Source organism: Clarias gariepinus, chromosome 1 (genome assembly GCF_024256425.1).
Source record: "Clarias gariepinus isolate MV-2021 ecotype Netherlands chromosome 1, CGAR_prim_01v2, whole genome shotgun sequence".
Lineage (NCBI taxonomy): Eukaryota > Metazoa > Chordata > Actinopteri > Siluriformes > Clariidae > Clarias > Clarias gariepinus.
The window spans coordinates 51,565,001-51,582,500 of NC_071100.1; the positions used below are offsets into that span (position 1 = coordinate 51,565,001).

Below are 17,500 nucleotides of genomic sequence, written 5' to 3' on the forward strand. Positions count from 1 at the left end.
TGTGTGTGTGTGTGTGTGTGTGTAGCGCCCCCCTGATCCTGGATCAGAATTACATCAACACCAAGAACCAGGTGATTAAGGCGGAGCGGCGCGTGCTGAAGGAGCTCGGCTTCTGCGTCCACGTCAAACACCCGCACAAGGTAAGGAACCTGATCTCACACACTCAGAACCTCCAGGTCTGTTCCACCTGCTGATGGACTTCCTTCTGTGTGTGTGTGTGTGTGTGTGTGTAGATGATCGTGATGTACCTGCAGGTATTGGAGTGTGAGAAGGACCAGGTCCTGGTGCAGACGGCGTGGTGGGTGGAGTTTTGTCTCGTTACACCTGTACAAACACCTCACTGAGGTTCTGACAGAGCGCCACGTTAACCTTACACACACCTCACCATGGCACCATGGTGTATGCGTGTGTGTGTGTATGTGTGTTTCACAGGAACTACATGAACGATGCGCTCAGGACCGACGTGTTTGTGAGGTTTGAACCCGAGACCATTGCATGTGCCTGCATCTACCTGGCTGCTCGCGCCCTGCAGGTGAGCGCATGCGCACACACACACCACTACTTCCTGTTCACAAACCCCCCCCCAGCCATTACATTCAACATCGTCCAGTACAGAAACTTTTTTGTATCAACTGTGTGTGTGTGTGTGTGTGTGTGTGTGTGTCAGATTCCTCTTCCCACCAAGCCGCACTGGTTCCTCCTGTTCGGAGCGTCGGAGTGTGACATCAGGGAAATCTGCATCAGCACACTGAAGCTCTACTCCAGGAGGAAGGTGTGTCCTCATCAATTAATTATTCACAAGGGGTGGAGTTTAGCAGTGACCACGCTCCTTTTATTCAGACTTTAATGCTGGTCAGTGTTTATAATGCTGCGGTGTTCACTGCTGGGAAAAGTGTGTGTTTATGCTGACTGTGCAAGGAGTGTACAGTGGTTACTCAAGCGGAATGTCTGACTGCCGCGCACTCTGTCGCGGCAAACGGCAACAGCCAAAGTCGCAATTCTAAGTAATATGTGAAATGATCGCCAGGTGGCACAAAGGGACATTTTGCAAAACGGCGGCAATTAATTTTGTTTAGACAGACTCTGTTTCTATCTGTCAACTGTTATTAGTAAAGAAAATAGCACAAACAACAGCTCAAGGGCTTGTAAAAAACATTTTTATTTTTAACGGTCAATTTTGGAGTCAGTGGTCCGAGCACAACGTACATACATACATCTTTGTATGATAAAATGACTCGTGGCATGAATCTACACGAGGCGCTTCAGTTTCAAATAATCATTTAACGCTGAACCCAAACAGCAAAAGAACATAAAATTAATAATCTAAAGAATAATAATCTTAATTTTAGCTGTTTATGTCCAGCATTAAATAATTATTTAATTAATAATAATTAAAGCTGCTCACATCGCACGCGCTTTCACTTAAAAAAATGCAGTGTTTAATCAGCAAGTATATGTCGCCCCTCTTTATGATAGATAAATATTTTGACTGAAACAAAGCTGCTCATATTAGGAGCATTTTAATGAAAGGGGAGATGTAACGTGAAAGTGTGCACCAACAACATCGCACAATGCATGTGTGTGAATGGCCGAAATGTAAAATGTTCACGTGAACCCGCGACGTGTGCGCTCTTTCCCGGTGCTCAGTTTTGATCTAAAGTCAGATGAACACGCGCACCCATATGAGCGATTTATAAGAGATTTCTCTTTCCCAGAAATATAACACACACATTTATACGTGTTAAATAAGCGCTGTCTTTGCCGCGCTGTGCGAAACACACGCCGATGACCGGGCGGGGGGGGGATATAAGAAACACCGCACCGGCAGAACTAGACTAATGATTATGAATGCGTCGGGGAAAACAGCAAGGAAACTGACTGGCCATTTTAATATTTATTGATAAGTTGATGTCTTTTCGTTTCGGCTGTGAGTGGATGCGCTGTAGTAATCCACGTTTCATACGAATTACATAAGCAGATTTTTTTCCATTAGAGTAAATTCCATCTCAAATCAACCAATGAAAGAGAAATTTTCCACCATCACTTCTCAGATTTTGCTGATTTTTTTCACCAATTGTTGATATTGCCATGAAAATAAAAAAAAACTATTTTTTGTCCCAACTCCCACTCGTTAAAAAATGGCAGCCATCTTAATTTTTGGCCTCAAAGTGCTTCAAGACATGCCACGCCCCTTTTTGAAATCCTCTTTTCTTTGATAACTCACTTGCTAAATGTCATATGGAGATGAAACTGGGTATATTTATGTAATTTTTTATGTAGATTCAGATTCTGCAATCTACCCCTTTTCGACCCCCCAGAACCCAAGGTCTGCATGTATATATGTTACTCAAAAAAATAGGGGTTACTTCACATCACCTTATCTTAAAAATAAATAAAAACCAGGGGTGTGTTATGCCCTGTTTTATAGTAATCATCAAAAATTAATTGTCCAGGTTTTGCAAATCTTTTACGATTTGATACACATTTTATATACAGAGAATGTACATGGATCTACACAATAGGCCTTATCTACCAGTTAATGTGTCATTTTATGGTGGTACATGTAAGATACATGTATCACTGTCAAACAGTATCCTGTAACTGAACCATTCAGGTTCATACTGATCAGAAAGTTGAATTACCTCCAACCAACTCCATGAGTGACCTCGCACTCAAGGAACTTGGTGATTGCATCATCTTTTTCTTGGTGCTAATTAAGTGCAGAAAAACAAAAGCATGTGAGTGTGTTTCATTTATGTTAAATTATTAACTGAAGCTTTCCAATGTAGTTTGTTATCTTAATCACAATCTGATTACAAAGACCTGATGGCAAAGCTTGTCTGTTCTCTGGATTCTCGTGACTATATGTTGCACAGGTGTGAGCAGTGCCCCCCTAAATCAAAACTATCTGATTATCTTAATTAGGGCAGGGCAATATGGCCAAAAATATTTATCACGATATATATTTGAAAATTTGCGATAATGATATAATTGACGATATGATTGACACGAGATAAAGCAGCTGTTTGTATGTGCATTAAAGCTATATAAAATTTTAACAGTGCAAATGCAAATTCCACACCACTGAAGTTGCACCATTTTTACAAACCAATTCTGGTTCATCTGTTTCATTCAACGATCTACTTTCGCCTTTCTTATTCTCCGCCGCCGCCATGCTTTTTCCGCCATAAGCGTTTGGAAACAAAGGCACTGCACATGCGTGTTTTACCCATATTCTATCGCGATATTTCATTTTCTTATCATTGCCTAACATTGTACTGGTATTACCGTAAAAGGTATAACATGGCCCAGCCCTAATCTTGATGGTATACTTGAAAAATTTGGACCCAGATGACACTGTTCAGTTCAAGCAGTGGAATTCATTATGAGACTTTGTGAAAAATGTGACTCCTGCACAGCTCATCACTATACAGCCAAGGCCCAAGCTGCTTATTTGAAAGAACTGAAAGAGAAACTTCCCATTGGAGAGGAGGCTGTTATGCTCATGGATTTTGCCTAATGCTATTCTTTCATTTGTCAGGATGCTGTTCAAGGTTTTCATTGGGATATATCCCAGGTGATTCAGCATTCCTTCGTGGTTTACTATAGGGATGGTAGTGAAAATGATGGTTAACTAAGTTGCAAAAGTTTTTGTGTTGTCAGTAATGAAAGGGAACACAATGCTATTGTTGTTCACAAGTTTATTAAGGTTCTCATGAATCCACTGAAAGTTCTTCTACCAAATTTAAATTATGTTACTTCTCAGATGGTGCAGCCAGCCAGTGCAAGAATTATAAAAATTTGTACAAATTTGTGGAGGCATTTCCTATCAAAATGACTTTGGTAGCTACAAAGTGCATGCCTTTCCTAGTTGATATTATTTGTGTCACTGCAACTTGACAGGTCTTGTACATGTACATGTACCTTTTTGGTCTTATTCCATGAACTCATTTTTGTGGGCTTTGTTCTTTTAGAATCAGATACCCAGGGAGATGGAAAAAAAACTGTGATTAGTCCTTTTAGTGTAGAGAGATGAATAACGTCATTATCAGTCTTTGACTAGACATGCATTACAGAAGAATTTGAGGTAACTTTTACCTTGAAAGCAGCAGATTGTATGAGTATGCATTAAGTATTCTACAGATATTGCAGTACATTTCTGTGTGTCAAATCATAAAATGTTGCAAAACTAATTTTTGATGATTTCTATAAAACAGGGCATAACACACCCCTGGTTTTTATTTATTTTCAAGATAAGGTGATGTGAAGTAACCCCTATTTTTTTGAGTAACATATATACATGCAGACCTTGGGTTCTGGGGGGTCGAAAAGGGGTACCCCCAAAAAATGGTTTTTCAAAAATATCTCCATAACCTCAGCAGATAGCCAAATTCTGATTGCAGAATCTGAATCTACATAAAAAATTACATAAATATACCCAGTTTCATCTCCATATGACATTTAGCAAGTGAGTTATCAAGGAAAAGACGATTTCAAAAAGGGGCGTGGCATGTCTTGAAGCACTTTGAGGCCAAAAATTAAGATGGCTGCCATTTTTTAACGAGTGGGAGTTGGGACAAAAAATTTTTTTTTTTTATTTTCATGGCAATACCAACAATTGGTGAAAAAATCAGCAAAATCTGCGATCATATGGTGGAACCCACTGGTTGATTTGAGATGGAATCACCCATTAGTTTATATAAAAGCAGACATTTTGCTTTCTGTAAGTATATATTTTTCACGAAGTATACATGGAGTTTTGGTTCATTTTCTGACGCGCTCAAGTTCACAGAAACCGATACAGAATAGCGCTGTATCCCTGTTTGCTTTTATTATTTTACATCATCATAACGTTTTCTCGTCAATGTGCGTGCACTTACACATACATGCGTAGCTTTTCTAATTACACATGATAAAATCTAAAGGCTCACTGTTAACGTTTACCTTGCGTAAATTCTATAAGAAATTTTAATTCCTAATAAGATTTAATTTAAATTCTGCAGTACATTTGTACTGTCATTTTAATACTGTGATTATGAATTTGTTTAACTACAATGTTTCACTTTTTTTTCTCCGATACTACGTGCAGCTCTAACGGAGCGCGGCTCATTAATCCTTGAGGGAATGAACTGATGCCCGAGGCGTCAGTCTGTAGTTATATAGCGCCACTCAGCGGTAGAAGTCAGCAAACGCACAAACCCAAATGCTGCCACCGTGAGGCGTGGCGGTAAAACCAGAATACCGCATGAGTAACATCTGTAAATACTTTTGCACATCAGTCGTTTTGGGGTTTTTTTGTTTAGTAATAGTAGGGGAGCAGGAAGTGAACGCTCTGCTGCTTAGTCTCTGGTGTGTGTAAACACACACAGAAGTTCCAGATGTTCAGCTGTTCCCCAACATCATACAGTACAGCACCATGCAGAACTCACGCGCACACACACAGTCACGCACGCACACGGGGAAATAAAATCTCTCCCTGTTCGGAAACCCTGGATTATTAATGTAATAAAGAGTGTGTGTGTGTGTGTGTGTGTGTCAGCCGGACGTTACTCAGTTGGAGAAGGAGGTGGAGAAGAGGAGGATGTGTCTGGAAGAGGAGAAGCTGAAGATGAAGAGTGTAAACTCCAGCCTGACTCCAGCACTCAACCACACCAACACCTTCTCACCTGCATCTAAACCTAGTGTGTTTCGGTGTGTCTCTGTGTGTCTCAGTGTGTCTGTGCGTGTGTATTAGGTGATAATCACACACTCCTGTGCTCAGGTTCTCCGAGGGAGGTGAAGACGGAAGAAAACGGCAAACAATTGAGAGAGGAGAAAAAGGAACACCTGAGCTACAAAAGTCCCATCACCAGGTGAGTGTGTGTGAGTGTGTGTGACCAGGATTAGGTTTTGCTACAAAGATGTTAATCACATTTGTGTGTGTTTTTTTTTTTTTTCCTTTCTCTACCCTACACAGTGTGAAAAAGCAGGATAATGAGAGAGTTGTGCAGAACGGTCAGGCTGCCCCCAGGGGGCGCTCCACATCCCCCTCTTCCCACACACGGTAAGTCCGTACCATGGAAATGTGATAGTGGGCGTGGTTACTGTCAGTTATAAATTATTTTTTTTTACACCTTAGCCGGAGTCGCTCAGGATCCTACAGCTCTCCCAGCAGCCGCAGCCCGTCGCCACAGCAACGGCGAAACCAGAAGTCACCGCAGCGCCAGAGTCGTTCTGAAGGCAGATGGAGGCGCTCTCGCTCCCGTAGCGGCTCACGGGGTCGTCGCCGCAATGACGAGAAATGCAAGCATGAACGCTGGGAGAGAAGAGAGCAGGCACGGTCACGTGATCGCGGGGAGTCACGTGATCGCGGGCGAAAACACGAGCGCAGGACACATTCCGCACATTCTCGGCACCGCAGGTGAACTTCCTGTCTCTCACGGACTCTGTGGCCAGAAGGATTCGGATTGGTTATGTCAGGAAACTGGTAAAAACGTAGGGGAGGCGGGGCTTAGACAGGAAAACTGGATTTGATTGGCTAGAATTTCAAACTAAATATTACCATGACGACTGCGCATGCTAGTCCTTACATCCTGACAGATGCTAGCTCACCGTTTATCCACCTCATAGGCATTAGTGGCTAACGTTTAGCTAAGTGCCTAACTCATAGTTATAGATAACGCGTTGCAATAACTGAACACACACACACACACACACACACACACACACACACACACACTGCTACTGCTAGTCTTGTGCACCAAATATGTGACTCCGCCTACCGTGCATTTCCATTTGTTGTACTTAGCCAAGCACAATCCTTTTAGCCCTGAGATGTGATTTCTGTTGGGCGGAACTACAGTGTTAATTTTGAGATCAGAGAAAAGTGGGGGCTTCCTGTCACTCGGCATGCTGGGAAAGCAGGAGGTGGAGCTTATTCACGAATGAGCTTCACACTGAAGAGCTAAAAAACCTTTTCATGTTCTGTCAGACTTTAATGCACGTAAGTGTATCAGGGAAAAGTGAGTGTGAGAGAGAGAGTGTGTGCGTGTGTGTGTGTGTGTGCACGCGCGTGATGGAGCACAGCTGGATTTCTGTGCTCTGACTCACACACACACACCCTCATTTTTACAGTAAGTGCATTAAGTTTGTATGTTTCTACACTTTTTTTGTAATAAAAGTTTTTCAGTGAGTCAGACTCGTGCAGTGTGTCCCGTCTTTGTCAGTTCAATGTGTCCCGTCTCTATCGGTTCAGTGTGTCCCGTTACTTCTCGCGTGTAAACGTGGTGATGTCACTCGGTGTGTGTGGGTGCGATCCTGCGGATGTGCGTGTAGGACTTCCTGAGCGTTACACTGCCGTGGTGGGAGACGCCGCGGGGCAGCACACACTCCTCTGTCAGTGTGCTCTTGTCCGGGTCCCAGCAGAGAACCGTGGCGATGACGGCGTTCTTGTCATCCCTCCCGCCGGTGATGAAGAGTTTATTACAGCACGCGGAAAGCCCGCAACTCGCCCGCTCGCCGCCCAGCTGGGTGACCAGCGTCCACACGTCCGCGCTCGGACTGTAGCTGAACAACGCCTTCATCGCCCCGCCTACACACGTGAGAGAGACCGGGTGAGAGAATGGAAAGATAGAGGGATGTATGATACTGAAGTAGAGACAGTAAGTAAAGGCGCAGAGGTTGGCTCACCCACGACATAGATGCCGTCTCTGAACGCCACGGCGTTGGTGCATTTCGCCTCGATGGGCATCGGGCTTTTTAACGTCCATTTATTCGCCGCTGCTTCAAAACACTGTAGGCTGTTGGTGGCCAGTTTCCCATTCGGCCCGCCACCGATGACAAAGATGGTGCTGCCGTGACTCGCCGCGGAAAACGAACTGACGGCGAGCAGCAGGGGAGCAGCCTGAGGGGCAGAAGAGCCAAAGCATCAGGGTGAGAATTACAGGATAAATACTTTAGTTCACACACTTCCCTCTAGGTGACCATAACCTTTTAACGCAAACTGACTGTAACAGCGTGCAGAGCCAAAGTGTGGCGCTGTTACGATTTGGGCCGTAAAATCTTCCGACTCACCTGTGACCAGCTGTTGTGGAAGGGGTCGTACACCTCCACGCTGCTGAGTCTCTGAACACCATCGAACCCGCCCATCACGTAAACTTTCCCCCCTGACACGGCCATCTTGTGCCTCCAGCGTCCCGTGGTCAGGTACTCCACCTGGATCCACTTGTTCAGACACGGGTTGTACTTCCAAACGTCGTGTTGTGTCTCTTTTCCACCTGTCACATGGTGGGACATACCGTGAGCCTTTCCTCCGTCTGCATCACATTAATACCCATCGAGTGGGTTTTTATTGAAACGCGGTGGCCCCTTGCTGTTCTCTCACCTGAGAGGTAGACTTCATTCCGGAAGGTGATGCAGGCAAACTCCACCCACTTCCTGGTGTCACTCTCAGCCTCCGTGTCGGTGCCGGGCAGTTTGGCCACCTCCAGGCGACTCCGCCGCAGGGGGTCCAGACACGTCACCTCCGAGACAAACCTTTCGTCTTTAGTGCAGCCACCAATGATCACAAACACTTCCGACTGGTACTGGTGAAGGCGGGGCTTAGTGCGCTCTGAAATCACCTGTACACACATGGCAATGATGCCTCCAGTGTATCTGTATACTGTGTGTGTGTGTGTGTGTGTGTGTGTGTGTGTGTGTGTGTGTGTGTGTGTGTGTGTGAGAGAGAGAGAGAGAGAGGAAAGCCCACCTCGCTCCCTGATAGGTGATAAGCCCGAGCCTCCTGTAGAAGCGGGAAAACTTCGGTGCAGGAGCGGATCATGGCGTTACACTCCACCTTGTCTAGGAAGTAGCAAGGATCTAGCAGCGGGAGTCTGACGTGAGCGAGAATCCGGGACAGAGAATGCAGACGCTCGGCATGATGCTCCTTCACCCAGCGCATGGCAACCTCGTACACACACTCCTCGTCGCTCACGGCCAGCTCGTCTCTCTGCAGGAGCTCCAGCAGCACGTCTAGCGGCAGCTCCAGCACCTCGTCGTGCTCCACCACACGCTCGAAGTTCTGCACGATGTACTCATGCACGCGGGCCTTCAGCTCCACCAGCGAGTGGGTGTCGGCCAGACGCAGAACCCCAACACAGTTCTCTGGGTGGAGTGACTCAGCCAGGAAACGAGCGCAGACGTCCATTACCCGCGGGAACTGCAGCCAACCAATGAGAGAGGGTTTCACTCCACATTTGATAATAGATATTGTATGATTATGTATGATTGACTGAGAGGGAAAGATTTAAAGAATGAAAATGAGTAAATAAAGACAGAAAATAATCAATGGCTGAACTGGGAACCACTATCACATACACACAAATTATCACACACTAATAATCACAGGCATGCTAATAATCATGCATGCTAGTAATTACATATAATAATCGCAGTCTGTATAATAATCACAAAGTATAATAGTCACATGCTAATAATCACAAAGTATAATAATCACACTGTATAGTAATCACACACGCTTACAATTACATTACATAATCACACAAATATCACTGTATAACAATCACACTATAAAAATCATGCTAATAATATTCCCACACAATATAACAATCACACACTATATAATTACACACACATCAATAATCACATTATATAATAAACACAAAATATAATAATCACATTGTTTACATATTCTTACATGCTAATCATGTATAAAAAACGAAATAAAATAATCACACTTTGCATAATAATTACACATATGCTAATAATCATGTTGTATAATAATCAAACACAATATAACAACACACACGCTAAGAATAAAACTATGCAATAACACTTAGTAACCGTAGTAATCAAACACGAGTTATAGTGACATGCACTATATACACAACCACAGTAACTACACTATTGTCACCTTATCTAAAATGATAACACACTATTATAAACATACACACACTTACACAGTAATTTCACACACTGTGTTATGATCGGACCCCCGCTATGATAATCACACACCTGGAAGAGACTGGCTGCCTCCAGCGTTTTCTGCACGTTGTCCTTGGTGATGTGGACTTTGCTGGTGTAAGTGTAGTCCAGCAGCGTCTTCATGTCCTCCGCATCGATTCCCTTAATGTTCACACACTGCTCGTGTTTCTCCCGCAGGTCCGTACAGAACATCGCTCTGAAAGTTAGAAAACCTACGTAACTCACGACGCCCAGCTCTCTCTCAGCGATTCGTTTAGATCAGACCGTGCCGGGGTGAGACTGAGAGACAGGGACACACTACACACACTTCTCTCCACATTCACACATGTAGCTGTGACCCCGTTACACACACGTAAACAAGTGCCTTACATGCGAGTGCTTAAAAGAAACAATCGTGTTGTGTTCACAAGAAGATGAGAAATTCCAGGAGAACTGTTTTGTTTCTTCTGAAGGAGCAGCTGACTCACCTGAAGTACAGACTGGTGGCAGCGAGGACGGCTCTGTGGCAGTAGAACTTTTCATCCTGGACACTGAGGACGACGTCGGTGAGGCAGTGCTCCAGACGCAGACCCTGGAGCGCAGCGTGGATCTGCTCTGAGAGACTCGAGTCATTAAAGATCACGCTCTCGTCTTCCAGACGCTCCTGAAGAGAGATGTTCAGCCGTCCGTCTGCTCCAGGGGTTTCTGTCTGCGCAGGAGGGTCTGAGCTTTTCTCCACAGAGTCGCTCATGGTGTTCGGAGAGAAACACTACGAGGAGCGCTACGGCTCTGACAGAGCGTTACAGCGTGTTGTGAGCGCTGATGTTTTCAGCTTCTGTTCTGCTTCCTGTTCTCATTTTAGAGATCAGGTGCAAAAACAGGAAGTTTTGAAACTTCTCAAATCTGACACAAACCACACACACACATACACACATACACACACATGCTCTTTATTCACAGCCGTTTTTTTTTTTTTTTTTTTTGGGAAGTTCCCTTAGAACACACACTGTTTATGCAACATGTCTGTACAAATAAGGGCTGAACTACAACACTTTCTTCACTGTATAAATTAGCCTTTTTGCAAGTTAGCATGTGATGTTAGCATCATGACTGTAGCTAGACAACCACCTCTGAGTGGCTTAATTTGGCTGCAGTCTTTAATACTCTTTTAATACTCAAATAAGAACAACAAAATCTCTTAGCCACATCTCCACATATTCAGCTTCATCTAAATAATTTAAGAATGTTTTTGTCTCTAGGTTGGTCAGAACTCGCTCCTTCATTATATACTTACGTTAAACATACATTAAAGGACCTTAAAATAGTCCCAGAAAATCTTTCTGTCTGTCAGAACCAATCAATACAGCACTTTTGCCTTGAGGTGGGCGTGGCTATACGTGTCACTCAACAGAGCCAATCAATGGGATAGTTTTCCATAAATACAGGGAGTATGCGGAAGACACCAAAACGACGGCAATACATCTACAAACTGCCACAATCCTTCACCAAACACTAAAAAAGCGAGACACAGCAGGGCTTACTCAAAAGAATGGTACGTACACTATAAAAACCGAACCTCGAACCTTAATGAAATTAAAATGTTGAGTAGAAGTGAAGTTATGAGCAGTTTTGTGCCAGATTACATCACATTGTTTTTGCCCTTGAGGTGGGCGTGGCTATACACATCACTCAACAGAGCCAATAAACACGATAGTTTATAGATTATAGAGAATGTGGAAGACACAGTAACGACCTTGATGCACCTACAAAGTTACTACTGTTATAAATACCAGGGGCTAGGGATATACAGCACATGAATATGCAAATTTGGAAACACCCCCATCTGCCCCAGAACTACTTTTACCCCGAGGTCTCAGCCGTTGAGGTTGCACAAGCCAGTGCAGTTTTACGGCCGCAAGCCTGAATAAATGTACTGAATGAATGAATATACTGAAGGCCGAAGGTGAAGGACATGTCTAAAGTCACTGTGTAAACATGCAGTGAAAAGGTGTGTGTGTGTGTGTGTGTGTGTAAAGGGCCAGGCTAAGGCTGTGTCCATACTAAAAACTGAGATTATTCTCTGCGGTTTTAGTCGTTGAAAAACTGAGCTTTTGAAAAACCCTTTTTTTTCCCCCAGAACTTTGTGTTCAGTGGTGGCGTGTGTTCTGGTAAAACGGAGATTTGGGCTTGTTGTAACGTCACCTTGTGCCGATGATGTCATTGTCTGTGTGCCAGTTTTCTTGATTTGACGTCACCTTGGACATACAGTATAAGCTGTGTGTAGCAGTACAATGTGACTAACCAGAATAATTCAGGTTTTTAGTATATCTTTTATTGCTACGTGGCAAATAAGTTACCAGTTGGTGCAGTAGATTCTCAGAAAACAAACAAGACCCAGCATTCATGACATGCACGCTCCTAAGGCTGTGCAGTTGGGCAATTAGTTAAAAGGGGTGTGTTCCAAAAAATAGCAGTGTGACATTCAATCAGTGAGGTCATCAATTTTGTGAAAAAACAGGTGTGAATCAGGTGGCCCCCATTTAAGGATGAAGCCAGCACCTGTTGAACATGCATTTGAAAGCCTGAGGAAAATAGATCGTTCAAGACATTGTCCAGAAGAAGGACGTACTTTGATTAAAAAGTTGATTAGAGAGGGGAAGACCTATAAAGAGGTGCAAAAAATTATAGGCTGTTCAGCTTAAATGATCTCCACTGCCTTAAAATGGAGAGAAAAATCAGAGAGACGTGGAAGAAAACGGAAGACAACCATCAAAATGGACCGAAGAATAACTAATGGTAAAGGCTCAGCCACTGATCAGCTCCAGGATGATCAAAGACAGTCTGGAGTTACCGGTAAGTACTGTGACAGTTAGAAGACGTCTGTGTGAAGCTAATCTATTTTTAAGAAGCCCCCGCAAAGTCCCTCTGTTAAAAAAAAGGTATGCGCAGAAGAGGTTACAATTTGCCAAAAAACACATCAACTGGAGTAAAGAGAAAGGGAGGAACATTTTGTGGAATGATGAAAGTAAAGTTGCTTATTTTGCGTCCAAGGGCCACAGACAGTTTGTGAGACGACCTCCAAACTCTGAATTCAATCCACAGTACACAGTGAAGCATGGTGGTGCAAGCATCATTATATGGACATGTTTCTCCTACTATGGTGTTGGGCCTATTTATCGCAAACCAGGGATCATGGGTCAGTTTGCATATGTCAAAATACTTGAAGAGGTCATGGTGCCTTATGCTGAAGAGGAAATGCCCTTGAAATGGGTGTTTCAACAAGCCAACGACCCCAAACACACCAGTAAACGGTCAAAGTCTTGGTTTCAAACCAACAAAATTAATGTTATGGAGTGGCCAGGCCAATTCCCGGACCTTAATCCAATCGAGAACTTGTGAGGTGAAATCAAAAATGCTGTTTCTGAAGCAAAACCAAGAAATGTAAATGAATTGTGGAATGTTGTTAAAGAATCATGAACAGCTGAAAGGTGCCATAAGTTGGTTCACACATGTGAAGCAGTTAGAAAAAACTGTGGTCATACAACTAAATATTAGTTTAGTGATTCAGAGGATTGATAAATCCTAGAAACAAAAACGTTCGTACAAAATAGTTTTGAATTTGTACAGTCAACAACAGACTCTGCTATTTTTTTGAACACACCCCTTTCAACTAATTGCCCAACTGCACAGCCTTAAGAGTGTGCATGTCATGAATGCTGGGTCTTGTTTGTTTTCTGAGAATCTACTGCACCTACTGGTAACTTATTTGTCATGTAGCAATAAAGACTAGTGACTGTGTTAACGGTGTGTACTGCACTTTTTACATGCGTGTACATACAGACACAGTTACTCACACATTACGTTAATGAACAGAGGAGCCTGAATGTACTACCAAGCTCATTGCTGTACACACAAAACTCCAACACACACACAGACCCCGCAGACAGCGACAGTGGTTTCGGACGAGACCCGTCGGACTTCTACAAAGCGCAACATTTAATGTTTTGTCTGGGGTTCTGATTGGCCCCCTGTTGATTCTCCTAACAGCACCGAACAGGGTGTTTTGCATTTTCTCTGGATAAAAATATTTTTCTGTCATTTAGACAGAATTGTTTTAAAAAACAGAAAAAATACTCAATTTTTAAGAATACCCGGCTACGTGTGGACATGGCCTAAACGTAAATGCGTTGTGTAAAGACGGTGTGTAAATCTGTGATATGATTGTCGAGTTATCTGGGAATTTGCACATCAGCCTCCGCTTCAAACTCGAAAAAAGCCATAGCCGACTACTGGGGACACGGAATCAACTGGGGAATCACTTTAATTCTTGTGTCTGACAGCTTTACAGGTCACACAATAATCTTTCAAAGTGGATTCAACTTAGAGAGAGAGAGAGAGCGAGGTCGATAACCTTAAATGAAAACCAGAAAAAGGGTACATCACTATCCCTGATAAATAACAGTTAAATCACTACTTCTAAAAAACAACAGTTAAATAAAATTTTAACAAATACAAGAACAGAATTATTTAACTAAGCTTCTAACACAACTAACACTATTCTATTAACCCTTTAAAGGACATGTAATACACAACATCATATTACATTTTTTGTGAATACATGGAAACACTTAAACAACAATCACAGCATTACATAAGTTACTCTCTCTCTGGTAATGTGCAGCAGTGGCGGCCGGCCCATAGGGGGCGCTGGGGCACCGCCCTCCCTGATAAGAGGGGCTAAAAATGTAAAATATATTTTTACAAATTAAGTTTTTAAATTCGGTTTACCCACCAGTATGTGCCTACATGCGATATGAATAACATATACAACATTTCCCACCTAGTGACATTCATTCACCAGTGAATTTCCACAGACAGACTTGTATCGTTTCTGTCATGGGGCGCTGAGAAAAAGCCCGTCATGTACTGTTGTTAGGGTAAATTAATAAATATGCGGCCAATCAGTTTCTCAGAATTTTATGGCGCTTAAAATTATGCCCTAAGCAGAAGAAAATACCGCAAGATTTAAGTTTTTTTTCTTTTGAGGTGTGGTCAATCAGAGAGAGGCGCGGTCAATCAGAGAGAGGCGCGGTCAATCAGAATGAGGCGCGGTCAATCAGAGTGAGGCGCGGTCAATCAGAGTAATGATGGCGAACTTAACGAGCGAAGAGCAGTTTCCACCAAATTCGGTGAGATCCTTATTAATATACCCGTTTACAAGAAGGCCGATGGAGGAGAAAATCCGGGTTAAGGAGTTGGGACCCGACAAGCCTGACCTTATCATTAACCAGCAGACCAAGGAGAAAAATAAATACCAGGGACCTGAACAGGAGCCACCCACAAAGAAACGGAGGACATTGGGAGAAGACAGGCAACACCATTTGGCATTGGAGGTAAATACTTGCACCTGCTGACAAATGGATAGAAGGCACAACAACTTATCACCACATTGGCCACAATAGTGCTACTGACTGAAATATACATTGTCACGTTATTATATGAATATATAGTGTAAGCCATATTGGCTCATTACACAATTATAGGTATTCAGGAAAGGAAAGGAGAATTATAGCCTTTTGTTATAAATAAAATGTCAAAACCTACTTCCTACAACCTACTTCATGTCAGGTATGTGACACCATTATGTGCCATGCCAAGGAGCGGTTTTCCTTCACCAAACACCTGGTCAGTGCCACTCTGCTGCAAGGAGACTTGTTCCCACAACACCACAAGACATTCCCAGATTCAGCGCTGGATACCACGGTGGAAGCCTATCCCTCACTGGACAAGGCCAGACTTAAAACAGAACTGTCCCTGATTTACAGCAACGAGGAGTTCCAGAGTTGCTGTGGTGCACTGGCTCTCTTTCAGGTTCTGATGGAGAATAACCTTCAGGACACATTTACTAAAACTGTAAGTCTTCTCAACATCCTCATCACCACACCGATGACAACATCTGAATCAGAGAGGTGCTTTTCAACTTTAAAAAGACTAAAAACTTTCCTCAGGAATACAATGGCACAAGATCGCCTCAACGCTCCGGCTATGCTTTCCATAGAGAGAAAACTAACACGGGACATCCCTGGTTTCAACACCAGAGTCATTGAAAAATTTGCCGCTCAGAAAGATAGATGAGCAAAGTTCCTGTACAAATAGACCTGTATATCCCTCCACTCAGTCATCACATTACACTCACCTTAGAAACACAAACCCATCTTTCTCCCACTCACTCACACACTGCTAACTTGATTACAAGGGTGTAGTAATGACATATAGCTGTTGTTAATTGTTTTAGACTGTTGTGTTAAATTGCATTTTTAAAACTGTTTTTCTTTGTGTGAACCACTTTGAGATGCAACTTTGCTTGAAAGGTGATCCAGCTGATCATACCCTTTGATGTTGATTATTGTATTTGATACTCTCTTAAGCATGCATGGCGTATTATACAATGGAAATTTGTTCATTTACTTTATCTGTGAAACTGGTGATTTTGAGGAGGAGATTAAATCATTACTGTTAATTGTAATCATCGTCTGACTGTTGATTTTAATTCTTATATTGGACTAAGCAAAGAAATATTTTGTCACATCAGCCCCACCAGGAAAAATTTTCACCAGCCGCCACTGATGAGCAGTAAATTAATTAAATATCAAGTAACTCAATCAAGATTCAAGTGATCAGTCCCTCGTATAAGAGCGACGTTATCATATTAGCGTTATCTCCATTAGCGACTGTGATGTCATACTCTGATCATGTCACGGTTCCTTCTTGTCGAGTGACTTCAGCTCCACCATTTCCCTCATTTAACTTTATAATGATCATGTCCTTTCATTCATTTAAATCTCTTTTATTACAATTTTAACTTGCTGGTGCACCTTATGTACAAGTTCCCACCTGTATATATAAACATCATGCACGTGTGCATTGTAACACTATAAAGATATTTTTACCTCATTAACGTACCTTAAATTAATAGTGTATCTTACATTAGGGCTTTACCTGTTTCTTATGATCCTTACTTGTTGTATAATCTGTAAACAGCCTGCTGTAACAATACAACTTCACTTTGGGATTAAAAACGTAATATAAGGCGATGTGTAAAGGCAGAGTGTAAAGGTGGTGCAGCTGTTGCTGTAAGAAACGTTTCACACTACAGCACTCGGTGAAATTAAGTTTACTTCAAATAATAGAAAAAATATTTCACAAAATGATTTATTTTAAGGCAACAGTTAACGAGTTTTAATTTGCAGCTATCAGACTGTTAGTTAAAAATATAAAATATAGATATACATGTTCATAAATATAAAAAAATGAACAGTCAGAGAAAAAAAAACCCTCCTGAGTTCAGCTGCGCTGATGGAAGAATCTAATTATTTAACAGATTCTGATGTTTATTAGATTCTTAACACAAGATCAGACATTACAGGAGACCAAATACAAAATTAAAAAAGCCCAGGAACTTCTTTGTACATCTAATACGTAGAGACACAGCGGCGTTTAAGAAGACCGTGCTACGGAAGCCCAGAGAGGACACGCCCTCAAGGTCAAAGGTGATGCT

The 17,500-nt window shown here is 42.6% G+C and overlaps 3 protein-coding genes across 7 annotated transcripts in view; 1 reads left to right on the forward strand and 2 right to left on the reverse strand.

The window, feature by feature from the left end:
* The window catches only part of LOC128525136 (cyclin-L1-like), a 7,591-nt gene extending 845 nt beyond the window's left edge, over positions 1–6,746 (forward strand). Inside the window, exons 4-11 of one of the 2 annotated variants that reach the window (XM_053497493.1) lie at positions 26–140; positions 234–298; positions 433–532; positions 668–772; positions 5,540–5,681; positions 5,762–5,852; positions 5,957–6,043; positions 6,143–6,746. In XM_053497493.1, coding sequence (XP_053353468.1) covers positions 26–140; positions 234–298; positions 433–532; positions 668–772; positions 5,540–5,681; positions 5,762–5,852; positions 5,957–6,043; positions 6,143–6,404 — 967 coding nt within the window. In that variant the 3' untranslated portion in view covers positions 6,405–6,746. Of the gene's footprint in view, positions 1–25; positions 141–233; positions 299–432; positions 533–667; positions 773–5,539; positions 5,682–5,761; positions 5,853–5,956; positions 6,044–6,118 lie in introns of both variants that reach the window. The other variant, XM_053497492.1, reaches the window with a different exon arrangement.
* A 274-nt stretch (positions 6,747–7,020) lies between these two features.
* klhl6 (kelch-like family member 6) lies at positions 7,021–10,766 on the reverse strand. The gene is made up of 7 exons (XM_053497486.1): positions 10,431–10,766; positions 9,994–10,159; positions 8,729–9,178; positions 8,363–8,600; positions 8,053–8,255; positions 7,669–7,882; positions 7,021–7,570 (listed from the first exon to the last, which is right to left on the reverse strand). The coding sequence occupies exons 1-7, from the start codon at positions 10,691–10,693 to the stop codon at positions 7,272–7,274; spliced, it is 1,833 nt and encodes a 610-aa protein (XP_053353461.1). The 5' UTR covers positions 10,694–10,766; the 3' UTR covers positions 7,021–7,271.
* Positions 10,767–17,140: 6,374 nt separating this feature from the next.
* Positions 17,141–17,500, reverse strand: part of pak2a (p21 protein (Cdc42/Rac)-activated kinase 2a) — a 15,383-nt gene continuing 15,023 nt past the window's right edge. For all 4 annotated transcript variants that reach the window (XM_053497489.1, XM_053497491.1, XM_053497488.1 and 1 more), the window contains exon 14: positions 17,141–17,500. This exon is cut by the window's right edge and continues 1,221 nt beyond it. The gene's annotated coding sequence lies outside the window, so the exon portion shown is untranslated.

Excerpts from the sequence above, each read along its gene's own strand:
- klhl6 (XM_053497486.1), bottom strand. The coding sequence starts at position 10,693 with ATGAGCGACTCTGTGGAGAAAAGCTCAGACCCTCCTGCGCAGACAGAA. Across the intron at positions 9,179-9,993 it reads AGGCAGCCAGTCTCTTCCAG|TTCCCGCGGGTAATGGACGT; the intron begins GTGTGTGATTAT and ends GGTTGGCTGCAG. Across the intron at positions 8,256-8,362 it reads GAATGAAGTCTACCTCTCAG|GTGGAAAAGAGACACAACAC; the intron begins GTGAGAGAACAG and ends ACCATGTGACAG.